The 13,532-nt window shown below is 42.6% G+C and overlaps 1 protein-coding gene across 5 annotated transcripts in view; it reads left to right on the top strand.

Moving 5' to 3' along the window:
- Positions 1 to 13,532, top strand: part of SATB2 (SATB homeobox 2) — a 180,854-nt gene that overhangs the window by 111,425 nt on the left and 55,897 nt on the right. For all 5 annotated transcript variants that reach the window (XM_081095481.1, XM_081095480.1, XM_081095479.1 and 2 more), the window contains one exon: positions 1,285 to 1,757. In XM_081095481.1, coding sequence (XP_080951607.1) covers positions 1,285 to 1,757 — 473 coding nt within the window. The remainder of the gene's footprint in view (positions 1 to 1,284; positions 1,758 to 13,532) is intronic.

Below are 13,532 nucleotides of genomic sequence, written 5' to 3'. Positions count from 1 at the left end.
CACACTGGGGATTGAGCCCGCAGCCCGGGCATATGCCTTGACTGGGACTCGAACCATGACCTCCTGGTTCATAGGTCAATGCTCAACTACTGAGCCACACCGGCTGGGCAAGACTTAGTGTTTTTTGTGATTCAGATATGATTCAGTCCCTGTAAACTGTATGCCAATTACATACACATAATAACGGAACAAAATAGGGGGGTGCTTAACAGTTTTTTCCTCTAGGTGAGTACTTTTGATCTCCAGCATGCAACACCCACTGTAGTGTTCTTTACAGTTATCTTAATAGGCTTTTGCAAATCATATCCAACATTTGCAATTTTACGAAATAGGTATTACATCTGTTTGGAATTGTTGTTTAAAAAACAGATTTTGTAGATTATTTCTATCGACATGTAAAGCTAGTAATGATGGAGGGGTTTTTTAGCCAAATGTGTTTTCTCCAAGCAAACCTCTGTTTTACATAATAAAGTAATACAGAGATTTAAATAAGGGTTTGACTATGAGGTGACTCACTCTTTCTTGAGAACTATTGTAGGGGGAAGAAAAAAAATCTGCCTCATGTTTGAGCATATATGTATCTTCTCCCTTTCAAGGTTGGTCCTTAAAGTTTCACTTAAGTGCAATAGAATGTAAAAAACTGGGTAACCCAGAGGGGGGGGGGAGCATCTTATTTAACGGCAAGTCAAGGTGGTATTATTAATTTTATGAGGCTTCTTATCCTACTGTATATTACCATCATTAAAATATCAACTTCTTAAACATTTCTATAGCAAAGATAACGAGTGAGTAGATAACAGGATAATACTGTGTGTTAGACATTTCTATGATGGTTTTCATAGTTAGGTGGATTTTTATTAGGAGGTTGTAGTCCATTTGGCAGAAGATGTTGTGCTCATCATTTCCTGATGACCATGAACTACAGAAGATGAGGACAGCTGGTGTATTTATAATGAAGAGTGAGAAAGGATATGACAGAGCTTGGATATATGAGAGGATTTAGAAGTATAATGGTTAGTGTTTTCTGTCTTAGCTATTCAATAAAATGCCTACTTTTAAGAATTTAAGAAAATTAAAGTGTCAGATATTATCACTTTCATATCACCTATGAAAAACTCTATTATTCTAACATTTTGCAGGAAAGGGTAACTTACTTTTACTTCAGGGTTTCCAGTTTCATATTAAAAGTTGTTTATGTCATTAATTTACCAAAAAAAAGTGATATATTAGCAATAAATTATACCAATGAAAATCATGATCATTATCACTTTTATCTCTTAACAGTGGAAAGAGTGGAACGAGAAAACCTTTCAGACTATTGTGTTCTGGGCCAGCGTCCAATGCATTTACCAAATATGAATCAGCTGGCATCCTTGGGGAAAACCAACGAACAGTCTCCTCATAGCCAAATCCACCACAGCACTCCAGTCCGAAACCAAGTGCCCGCGTTACAGCCCATCATGAGCCCGGGGCTTCTCTCTCCCCAGCTTAGTCCACAGCTTGTCAGGCAGCAAATAGCCATGGCCCATCTGATAAACCAACAGATTGCTGTGAGCCGCCTCCTGGCTCACCAGCACCCTCAAGCCATCAACCAGCAGTTCCTGAACCATCCGCCCATTCCCAGAGCAGTTAAGCCAGAGCCAACCAACTCTTCTGTGGAAGTCTCTCCCGATATCTACCAGCAAGTCAGAGATGAGCTGAAGAGGGCCAGCGTGTCCCAAGCTGTCTTTGCAAGAGTGGCATTCAACCGCACACAGGTACAGTTAGCACTGAGCAGGGTGACTGGTGGTGGTTAAGAATGATACTGGGGATGACGTTGCGACACATTTTCTTTTTTATCTCTTAAAAACCTTTCCTGGCTCTCAGAGCACAGAGAATTAGATTAATGAATACTGCTTAGTGTATGAACCACTGTCGCGATTTGTCCATGCATAGTTATAACTAATGAGTCAATTTCAGCAGCACAGTGGACATAACTGAACTCACCAACTCAGGACCCCAAATATGACCAGTGACTTGGTCTGTGTGCTCCTTTCCTCCCTCATCTTCTCATCTACTTTTCCTCAGATGTAACCCTGACCTTGAGTTCTGTGGTTGTCATTACTTTGTCTTCTTAAAAAGTAATTTTAAAACTACTAACGCATGCCCAATCTATTACTTTGGTTTTGAACTTTATAAAAAGTATCATTATATGTTATAATTTCTTTAATTTATAAACTCTTCAAAACATGCAAGTTAGATTTAAGATATGGATAAAGTGGCAATGGCTAATTTATTCATTTTATAATGTTCTAAGGTAACTATAAAAGGGTAAAAAGTTTATTTTTACCCTTTTTTATTTATTTATATGTGTCTTCTTTACGGAGGGGTGCTTTTAAGTAAGACATTTTTTCCGTCAGTGTGTGCAGATGCTTCAGAATTGCCTGGAAGGCTGTTACAACACAGATTGTGTGGCCTCCTAGTTGCTGATTCAATAGGTCTGGGCGTGGGACCCAGACATTTGCGTTTCTAGTAAGGTGATGCTGATGCTGCTGTCTGAGGACCATACTTTGAGAGCCACTAATCTAACCCTTGTTTGAGTAACAAAGTAAAAAGTGTTAATCTCAAGGAACTAAGGACCTTGTAGTGAGAAATAATTGAGCCCAAATAACAGAAGTAAAACACGAAGTGCGGTGAATAGCATAGGAGAGAGGAAGCAGTGGTTGCAGCGGGTGTTCGCGGGGAGGTGGGAGTAAGGAATACTTACAGTATAATGAACATGCTAAGTCTTTACGAGGACAGTGGGTTTAAGTTAGGCAGGACTCTAAGCTCTGTGCAAATAAAAAAGATCATGGGCCTGCACATGTGCAAATAACTGACTTGAGTATGTTGGGGAGTTAGACCTTTAAGGACAGGTAAAATTTAACAGGCAAAGAAGTAGAAGTAGGATATTCCAGGCTAAAGGAATTCATGAGAAAAGTGTTGAGTCAAAAATATAAGAATAGTTGGTACTTGATAGCAAAGCTAGATAGTAAGACTTTGATCTGGAGGGAACTGATCAAAAAAGGTCTTTGGGCCATGCTAAGAACTTTGAATTTTATTTCATAGGCACATGGTAAGTCTTTACGAGGCACATGGTAAGTCATAGGCACATGGAAGCCATTGACAATTTTATGTAGGAATGTGCTATGATCCAATAATTAGAATTGGAAGATTTCTTTTTTCCTCATGATAGCAAGAGGGTAGGACTATCATTTAGAAGGCTGCCATAGTGTCTAGCTGAAATGAGTAGAAGTTTTCAACTAGGTTGATGGTGATGGAGTGGTCAAGAAGCATTGCAGAAGTAACATTGACAGAAAAATGCAGCTACTTGACTGGGTAAAGAGGAAAGAACTAAAGATAATGCCAAGGGGTGAGCCTGGTGATGGAGAAGAAAGCTGGCATTAGAGAATCAGGGAGGATATTGGAAGAGATGTGTTGGATTGGGCTGTTTTGACTTGGAGGGGAAGGCAGATTTCCCAAGTGAAGATGTGTTGCCATCGTTAAAAATAGGAGGTTGATGCTAAAAAGAGTGGTCAGGGTTAGAGAAGGAGATTTGAAATTTATTTACAGAGCCTGGGATTTAGAGAGTCAGGGGAATGAGGGGAAGAAACCATCACCACCGCTCCTACGAGGAAGAGACAGAAGAAATGCCAGGAGAGCTGGGGTTAGGTGGAGATGAAAGAATGGGGAAATGGTAGTGAGATGGATGGAAGACGTGAGTCAGGTTTCCAGGAGACTTCATTGTGGATGGAAACCAAAGAAGTCTGGGAGGAAGAAGCTTGAAACCGTGCCATGAAATTGGGTGATTGGTTGGTAGAGATCTTTGCAAACTTTAAAGTATAATTTTATTAGAGTGGTGAAGGCAGGAGCCAGAATTTAGGAGTTAAGGAGTGATGGACTGTTGAGGATACAGAAGCAGGGGCTGCAAATTACTGTTTCCAAAATTTGGTGTTGAAAGGGAGGCCAGAAGTAGGTTGACAGTTTGAATGGGATTGGGAGTCAGTTTGAGATAGAAGGATCTGTGAGGGAGTTGGAGGCCTCGGCTGAAGTTCACCAGCACGCACTAGTGCTAGAAGCAACCCCTGTGGCTGGCTCAGTCTTCAGCAATGCCGGCCTCCAGGAGTGGGAGCCGGGAAGAGACACGTGGGGCTGCTTGAGGTTGGGTGCTGACGGATTAAGTATGGCAGGAGACTCAGGGAGGTGAAGTTTCTTGCTCCCTTGACTCTTAACAAATTTATACATTCTGTTATTGATGGAGTCTGTTTACATCATTTGAAAGTGAGTCTTGACGTTCACAGAGATCTGCGCATGTTCCAAGCATCACTCCATCGCGTTTCTCTTGTGACTCCGGGTCCTCGGGCAGCCTTTGTGATTATGAAAAGCTCTGGTCCTTTTGAGCGAGGCTGTTGGGCGCTGCTGCAAAATACAAAGTGGAAAGATGCATCTTTCAGTCTGCATGTGCAGCTCTGTGTGTGCGCGCGTGTGCGCGCGTGAGTTCTTTCATGTATCATTCATGCCCATGAATAGGCATTTCATGGTTAGCCAACATTTTATTGCCTGGTTCTATATACAGCTCCTTTGGCAAAGGACACAATTGAAAGCATGGTTGTATTACTTCGGATTTAAAACCAAATACAGTATACCTTTTGTCCAAGTAGCACGAAGCCCGAGAGAAGACGCACAATGAGGCTAGACAAAAGCCAGGCCGCCGGTGTGAGGGAACCCCCCGCCAGGGCCGAGACTCCGGGAGGTCTGTCTTCGGCGGCACAGTCCTTTTTGTCTATTTTTATGGATTAATGATTTTTCTTTGGCATTGCCATCTTTCAAGTGCCAAGTTATAAAAGGTCTAATTGAAGCATGGAACACATTTTCTTTTTTTCCTCCTGCCATTAAATTTGTGAGATGGCTACGCCCAGAAAGGAACATTCACTTTCAATCAACATGAGCTGGGGTTCATGGGCCAGCCTTGAGGATATCAAATGGAAACTGCCTAGGAATGTATGAGTATTTCCTTTTAAAATTCTGCTTTTAATTTGGGAAAGCTTTTCATCCCTCTGGGATCATAACCTGTTGTGTATAAAGCCCAACCTAATCAAGGTAGATGGTATTGACAGAATGACATAGTCTGAACTCAAGCCGGAGGTCAGCAGGCAGATTGTTTTTGCTGTTTGCACGGAGTCACCAGCAGCGAGGCTGGACAGCTGGGCTTCCCCAGCAGCCTTGTTATGTGGAAAAGAGGGGGTACGATGCCCTATGAAACCAACCATGCACTTTCCAAGTGGGAGGCTTTTTTTGAGTGGAATCAGGCATTTATGGGTGATATAATAATTTGCCAGCTATAATAAGCAAATAAAATTAACTTTTATAGATGATGACATAAAAGAATTGTTACTCTTTGGACAGAAAAGAATCCCAACTCCCCCCTCCCCCAAAGCAAACAGAATCAGAACCGCTGGTTTTGATGGACACCTAGGGCCGTATCAGTCTTGCACTCAGTTGCTTTACTGATATGTAGCGTATCCTCAGTCCACTGAGTATTTTCCAGAAATAGCTGGTGATGTCCATTATTCATTTATTATCAAATTAAACGAAAAGCAATTTTTTAGCCTACAGTTTATGTATCTGGACTTGTGCCTGACGATTAGACCAAGAACAAATCTAGTGTGTGTGTGTGTGTGTGTGTGTGTGTGTGTAACAAAATCACATGCACAGCATTTATAAATGATGCTGGACTTGTGAATATACATCAGAATAGCTTTTCATGTTTAAGACTCTCAGGTGAAAAACTCAAAGGATCCTGCTCAGGCCACTGCATTTTGCCTGCTCCCACCAGCAAGGGGCTGGCAATGCCCACCCGAGGCCTGCCAGGTGGAGGAGGACGAAGCGCAGCTCCCGTGCCTGCTGCCGCAGGGACACTGAGGAGTGACTCCCACCCAGAGCTCTTCCTCTCTGCAGGATCGGCTGAGGCTGGGGCCTTGCTTGGGTTTCTCCCCTCCCGCGTCCCGCTGCTCCTCCTCGTCCCTCACCACTTTCCCTCAGAAGCACCTCCTTAGCAAGTCCCAGGTGATAGATCAATGCCATTGCCAGCCTAGTGGACATTTGGTTATGCCATGGGTTAGAAGTTTGAATGAAACCTACCTTCCATTTTAGCCTACTACCTTCCCAAATCTAAAGCAAGATGTTGTTATTATTTTAAACTGAGTCCCCTGAACTCAGTGGACTGATATTGATGTCAGTTTTACTTATGGATTAGATATTGGGGGTTGAGAGAGAGAGAATGTGAGTCAGATACACATTAGTTTTGAGTTCCTCTGAGATCTTCCAAATTTGACTTAAATGAAAGCCATTCTTCCTGAGTCTGCATGGTGAGTTATGTGATTTCTGTGAGTTTCAGAGTCACTCTGCTCCTTGGCCCGCCCCTTCTCCAGGGCTCTGTCGGGGATGCAGGACCAAATATTTCGAGAAGCAGTAGGACCAGTTATCTGTCAGGTGTTTTTTCCATATGTATTTCCCCTTGCCTATATTCTGAGTTTACTTTAGTGCTGGCAGACTTTGCTTTCTGGAGCTATGGACATGGAATAAGTTGCTTAGCTGCTTACTGTGTTTACATCTTTCCCTTTTGACAGTTTGATTATGAATCCTAACCTCACGTATTCTTTTGCCCCTTGTCACTTTATGGACTTAAAACATTAGTCAGAGGCTTATGACAGTATTTTAAAAGACTTAATATTTTTAAAGAATGCTTGTGGGATGTCCACTGTCCTGTGAGTAGCACAGTTTCATAAAATATGTACAGTGAGTCTTCCTTAACAGATAAATTATTCTCTAATTTAGTTAAAAATCCAATGACCTACTTATTCATATGTCTAGAAACCCCCCACTTACTAACATTGCTTCTCCTCTGAGACCGTCCATCTGAGCAAATCTGTTAAATGAAGGAGAGGACGCTTTGACCCAAACTAGGCTGAGTCCATTGGCACGGATGCCCGCATGGGCGGATAGGAGCGTTAGAATGCCCGGAAAGGGCAGTTAGCTGTGGTCCTCGGCCCCTCTCTGCACCACTGGCCCCTTTATCTGACATCCTTCTGCAGAGAATCGGCAGTGAGGCATTTGTATAATTTTTAAACAAGACTTTTGCCAAGTCTCAGAAAGTTCAGGCTCATTTTGTGTCTCAGGTGGCTCTCCTGAGCCAGCTCTTAAAAACACGTCTTCAGTAGAGGCACAGGTCTGTTCTGCAGGCGGTGTGGTTCTTCTGTAACCGTAAGGCCCCTGATTTGGTGTCTGGCTCCTTCTTTGGACCCATGAAAAAGTCACTGAGTGGCCAGGTTCTCAACTTTTTGTCCAAAGCCTGGCTGGAGAAAGCTGTCCTGGTCTGATCTGATAGAGAAGAGGATTTAAAAAATCCTCGGGGAACTCACTTGGTTGACCCGTCCTTATTTGACTACTTGTTATTTTTTATGAGACTTTGCCAAAAATCTGCTGTTTACGCATCAGAGCCACATCATTTGAAGAAACTGAAGGCCAGGGCTATAAATATAATTTCTGAAGTCACTCAGCAACCGGAGAATGTTTCAGCAGATTGGAAAATTAGATTGAATGAAGTATCAGGAAAGCTGGCAGTGAGGTCAGTGGCTGGAAGTACAAATGTCTTCGTGCGAAGTGACATGGATTTTGCTCTCATGCTTTCTTGGCACCATGTTTGTGGTATATGCACACTCAGGTTATTAAGGTTAAAATGCCTCAGGACTTGCTGACTAGTATATTTTGAAGGGGCACCATTAGGTAGAGATGTGTAATAACAAGATGAAAATTTTAGCATTAGGAAGAGATGTGTAGTAACAAGATGAAAATTTTAGCGACCGAAATACTTGGAAGTCTTTTTGTTTCTTAAAATATATACTTTTATTGATTTCAGAGAGGAAGAGAGAGGGAGAGAGAGAGAGAAACATCAGTGATAAGAGAATCATTGATTGGCTGCCTCCTGCACGCCCCACACTGGGGATCAAGCCCGCATGCAATCTGGGCATGTGCCCTGACCTGGTCATAGGTTGATGCTCAACCACTGAGCCATGCTGGCGAAGCTGTTTGGAAGTCTTGGCTTCAGTCTTTGCCAGTCACTTTTTTTTTGGGGGGGGGAGGTGATGAGAAGCTCCTTTTTAAGTCTTGTGTTTAATTTATATATATTGTTTGCCAAAGATAGGCATGATTTAGTTACACATCCAGTTTATATGGGTAGAAAATTTGACCTCTGAGATATTCAGAATTCATCCTCAGCAGACCTCTGGTCTCAGTCATCAGCCTTTCTTGTCTCCAGTAAACATAGGGCCCTCCACAAGCCATACAGGAATAACACACAATGCAAACCCGGGGGTCTGGGCGCCATGGTCCAGTGAGCTGGTTATAAAACGACAGGGGGACCTGCCAGGAGAGGAAGTCCACCCTCTGAATGATGGGCTGTCAATATGAAATGCCACAGATCAGGCACGGACATGTTATTGGCTTGGGAAGCAAATAATATACCTTCTTTTGATTTCAACATTAAATTAATAAAGTAGGAGAAGATGGCCCTGCTTGCTTCATCAAACAGGCAATCTTTCATTTCAGAACCACTGGCGTGACTTCATAGATTTAAAGATTTTAATAATATTAATATCTTGCAGAATAGCAGTGTCTCCAAGTTATTAGATGGCTTGAGGATGGCCCTGTAGATAGTGGTCTTCCTGTAGTGCCTCGTGTGTACACAGAAAGAGTATCATTAATTAGCACTTTCTAGGCAATTTCAACCAAAAAGCCTGGGCAGGATGCTGGCTTTGTTAGTGCTCTGGGTAATGAGAAGGTTGAGGCAAAGCTGTCGAATATACACAACTCTCTCCTCAGTCCCTAGTCCACTTGAAATAGAAACATTTATATAAAGGAAAATTGGAAGACTCTTCCCCACCCACTGTCCCCCTCACCGCCCCTCCTCCCCTGTCCCTCACAGAACTCGTACCAAAGGAAACACAAGATAGCCCATGGTCTATCTGTTCACCAACTAGTGTGAGAAGTTCTTAAAATTAGTTAGGAGCCCTAGCCAGTTTGGCTCAGTGGATAGAGCATTGGCCCGCGGACTGAAGGGTCCTGGGTTTGATTCTGGTCAAGGGCACGTACCTCAGTTGCAGACTCAATCCCAGGCCCTAGTCAGGGTGTGTGTGGGAGGCAACCAATCGATGTGTCTCTCTTATATCAGTGCTTCTCTCTGTGTCTCTCCCTCTCCCTTCTACTCTCTCTAAAAATGTCAATGGAAAAATATCCTTGGGTGAGGATTAAAATAAAATAAAATTAGTTATGAGCTAATTACAGAAAATGCAGGTTTCACCATTTTTACCAAAAAAGACTGCCTTTTGGCGATGGTTTTATAAACTTTTGTCACTATTCCCTAACAAGGAAGGATGGACTCATTTCACACAAATAAGGCGTCTTTGTCCTCAATCAGGACTTTCTTTCACCCCCAGTGAGTGTCTCAGTGGAGACCTGCACGTTCAGTGTGAAGGCCTCTTGTTTTATTATGGAACTACTTTCCCCAAATTCAGGGTGATGTTTATAATTAAAGTAGAATTTTTGTAGAAGACACACCAGGAAACACTAGCTTTAGATCCCACTATTTATGTACTTTTCGCCATTGCTTATTTAAAGTAATAAAATAAATACACAAGTGTTCTTGCCCTGGCCATTGAGTGAAAGGGTGACCATTTGGCCTGCGGTTAAGTGCATATTTGTTCAAATAAAGTGAATTAAATTTAAAGACCAGAAATGCTGTGAGAAAAATATAACTGAATCAATTCAAAGTTAGGTGGAAATTTCAAGGTTGCTTAAATTTTATCTACAAGTTTTGTGCCTCAGTGCAGACTACAGCATTGACTTCCTTTTCTTTTTAAATATATTTTTATTGCTTTCAGAGAGGAAGGGAGAGGAAGAGAGAGATAGAATAGAAATATCAATGATGAGAGAGAATCATTGATCGGCTGCCTTCTGCATGCCCCCTACGGGGGATTGAGCATGCAACCTGGGCATGTGCCCTGACTGGGAATCGAATCGTGACCTGGTTCACAGGTCAATGCTCAACCAGTGAGTCACGCTGGCTGGGCAAGCATTTGCTTTCAAACTGCTCTGACTGCAACACCCTGTACGATACTTTTTATCACGGGAGCTGGTACACACATGCACACACGTGGCCGCACCTGCATATTGTATGTCTATCTTGAACTCGATCTCATTTCCACTTATATCTTTATGTGTATATTTCTAAAGCAAAGCCTTCATGAAAGATAAAAAAAAAAACCTTCATGAAGCAATACTGTACCATGTACGGAGCACTTTCTAACCTAATTGCATTTCAGTATAAGGATGTTAGTTATGATGTGCTAAATTAATTTTATCACTCACTAATAATTATAGTCCCTGTTTAAGCAATGATGCAGACTACGGCTCATTTTAAATGATACAAAGTTACTTAGGGAGGAAAAGTTGTTTTTACTTTTCTGAAGTATAAAGTGAATATCTCAGTTTAAGTGCTATCCTGAATGTTCATTTCACTTAGTATAATTTATTAAACTTTCCTTTACATTTTCCTTTACCCCCCAATAATTTTAATTACCCTACTTCCTAAAATTTATTCTTCATATTTTCTTTTGACTGTATTTGTAAAACACTTAGCAACTGGAAGGCCTTGACTGTAAGAACTGTACTTTGATGTTAAGTCTGTATTTATCTATTCATTCACTTAACAAATAATTATTAAGTGCTCAGAGACTATGCTAGGCATTATAATGATAGCTGATATTTATTGCACATTTAACATGTATTGGGTACAGCTATAAGTTCTCTAGGGATCCCAATGGGGGAAGTGCATTATTATCTTAATTTGACACGTGAGGAAACTGGGCCGCAGGAAGAGTCATTAATCCATGTGCAGTCGGAGCCCAGTTTGAAACCCAGCAGTTCAGAGTGCGGAACTCACACTCAGAACTCGCACTCAGAACTCACACTCAGAACCACTTTGTTTTCACTCATTTCTGCTGTCGTAGAGTGGAAGAGGATGGACAGTCGCTCCTTCAGGGAGTGAAATGCAAGGAGTAGAGAGACTTTCAAAGCAGTGCTCCCACGGTGGTAGGATAAGTTCTGTGGCATGGCACATGGACTCGTGGGAACAGATGCTCTTGACCCTGGAGGTGATGGAGGTTCATGCAGACATATTTCAGCAGGAAAAACTAATGTTTTATAACTGTTTCAGGACAGAGTCAGCTCCTTTATTAACAGACTGCTTTACTTCTGTTTTTTTTAAAAATATATTTTACTGATTTTTTGCAGAGAGGAAGAGAGAGGGATAGTTAGAAACATTGATGAGAGAGAAACACTGATCAGCTGCCTCCTGCACACCCCCCACTGGGGAAGTGCCCGCAACCAAGGCACATGCCCTTGACCGGAATCAAACCCAGGACCCTTCAGTCCGCAGGCTGACGCTCTATCCACTGAGCCAAACTGGTCAGGGCAACTGCTTTACTTCTTATATCTGAATGCATCTGATACATTTGAGATAAAAATATTCAATAAATGAATGTTTTGGGTTTGTTTTTATTTTTGGAAAGTTCTATCTTTGCCAATGATTTTAAAAAGTAGGAAAAACTAGTAAATTTGGGGCATTTTGCCAGCAGTTGTTTCGGAGAATGCTCATGGAATAACGAGCGGCCCAGGCCGTTGGGAATGCAATGCTCCTGGCCCCGGAACTCAAGTGTTAGCAGAAACCATGGGTGCCCGGAGCCCATAGCACCGCTGTGAAGTGCTTCCAAGGGCAGCCTCTTCAGTTCTCCATTTGCTTTTGCTTGTTGGTGCCAATGCGCTTCGGAAATTTAGACTTAGGTTGTGCGTAGCCTCCCATTCCAGTACCTAAGACTTCCTAAGCCCAGGAGAGAAGGAGTAGGGAGGAAAGTGAGGTGGAACTGCTCATCTAATGGCCTCTGTTAACACACAGATTAGGTCGGTACATGTGAGCCACGTTGCCAGGAACCTGTTTGAGGCCCGGTTCCTCCATTGTACCTGCTCAGGTGTGGCTCGGACGGGGAGGAAGTTTAAGACGTGCAGGCTGTTGGGCTGTAGGCACTCACATTGTGTTGCATGCTTTCTGTGTTTTGATGTATCACGTGGCATGAGCGAGGTTTTATTGTATTTTGGGGTACATGGCATATTTGTTCCAAAGTGGAGTTTGCATTGCCCGAAATTTCGGTTTCCATCATCTTCCTGTTTTCAGTAGATTGCACGAAAAGATCTTGCGTCTAATGGGAATCTTTGAACATGTGGTCTGTCAGGGCCGGCTGCGGGCTGTTCAGCAAAAACAGGACTCAGCTCTCAGGACAATGAACAAATACGCATTAAGTGTCTTCTTGGTGCCCTAAGTTTCTGTATATCCCCCAACTGACCACTAAGCACAAAATGTGTAGATTGTGCTCCCAAGGAGATTCCTGTTTCATGGGAAGACGTTTTATAGCAGCACAGTATAAAAGATGCAAGTGTCGTCCTGGTCTGTTTGTCTCAGTGGCTAGAGAGTCAGCCCACTGGAGGATCACGGGTTTGAGTCCCGGTCAAGGACATGTACCTGGGTTGCGTTTTAATCCTTGGCCCTGGCCGGGGCACATGCAGGAGGCAACCACTTGATGTGTCTCCCACTGATGTCTGTGTCTGTCTCTCTCTCTCTCTCTCTCTCTCTCTCTCTCTCTCTCTCTCTCTTTCTCTCCTCCCTTCCACTCACTTTCTAAAAAATCAATGGAAAAAATATCCTTTGGTGAGGATTTAAAAAAAAGATAAAAGTGTCCTAAATGGGAGAGAACTAGAGCCATTTCCCTTCAAAGGAGGGAGAAAGTATCACCAACTGCAGTGTGTATGTGTGTACACACAATAAATAGTCTTTCAGTTCGTTGTAGGATACAGCTCTGCAGCAGCAACATCTATCTGCAGATGTTATTCTTGAATGTGCATTTATACTTGCAGAGACATTAATTCCCTTCAGATGCTCAATTCTATCCACCCCCATCCTGCAAAAATGCTGCATGCATAGGCTGTCTTTCCCAATAAAGAAATATTATAAGAAAAGAGAGGTTTTATTAAACTAATGCAATAACGACATTTTCTTTGAGGATTTAACACATCATTTTTAATAATAAAAATCAAATTGTCATTGTTGTGCCCTATAAACCTTTTATTCAAATCAGACTACACACTCTGGCTTTATGGCTAAGCGGTGCTCTGGGGGGAGGGGTTGGGGAGGGGGGTGTTTCTGGCAACACACAATGAATTTCAGCGGGCAAGTTCGTAGTGGGCGTGTAGATTATGCATATGGGGCTCAGGGAAACCTGTTTATGCTCATGAGCAGAGGGGAAAATGCCCTCTCGAAGCACCTAGAACAGTGGTTCTCAACCTGTGGGTCGCGACCTCTTTGGGGTCGAATGACCCTTTCACAGGGGTCGCCTAAATACATCCTG

The sequence above is a fragment of the Myotis nattereri genome, assembly GCF_964212035.1.
Source record: "Myotis nattereri genome assembly, chromosome: 7".
Lineage (NCBI taxonomy): Eukaryota > Metazoa > Chordata > Mammalia > Chiroptera > Vespertilionidae > Myotis > Myotis nattereri.
This window is presented reverse-complemented; position numbering and strand designations above follow the sequence as displayed.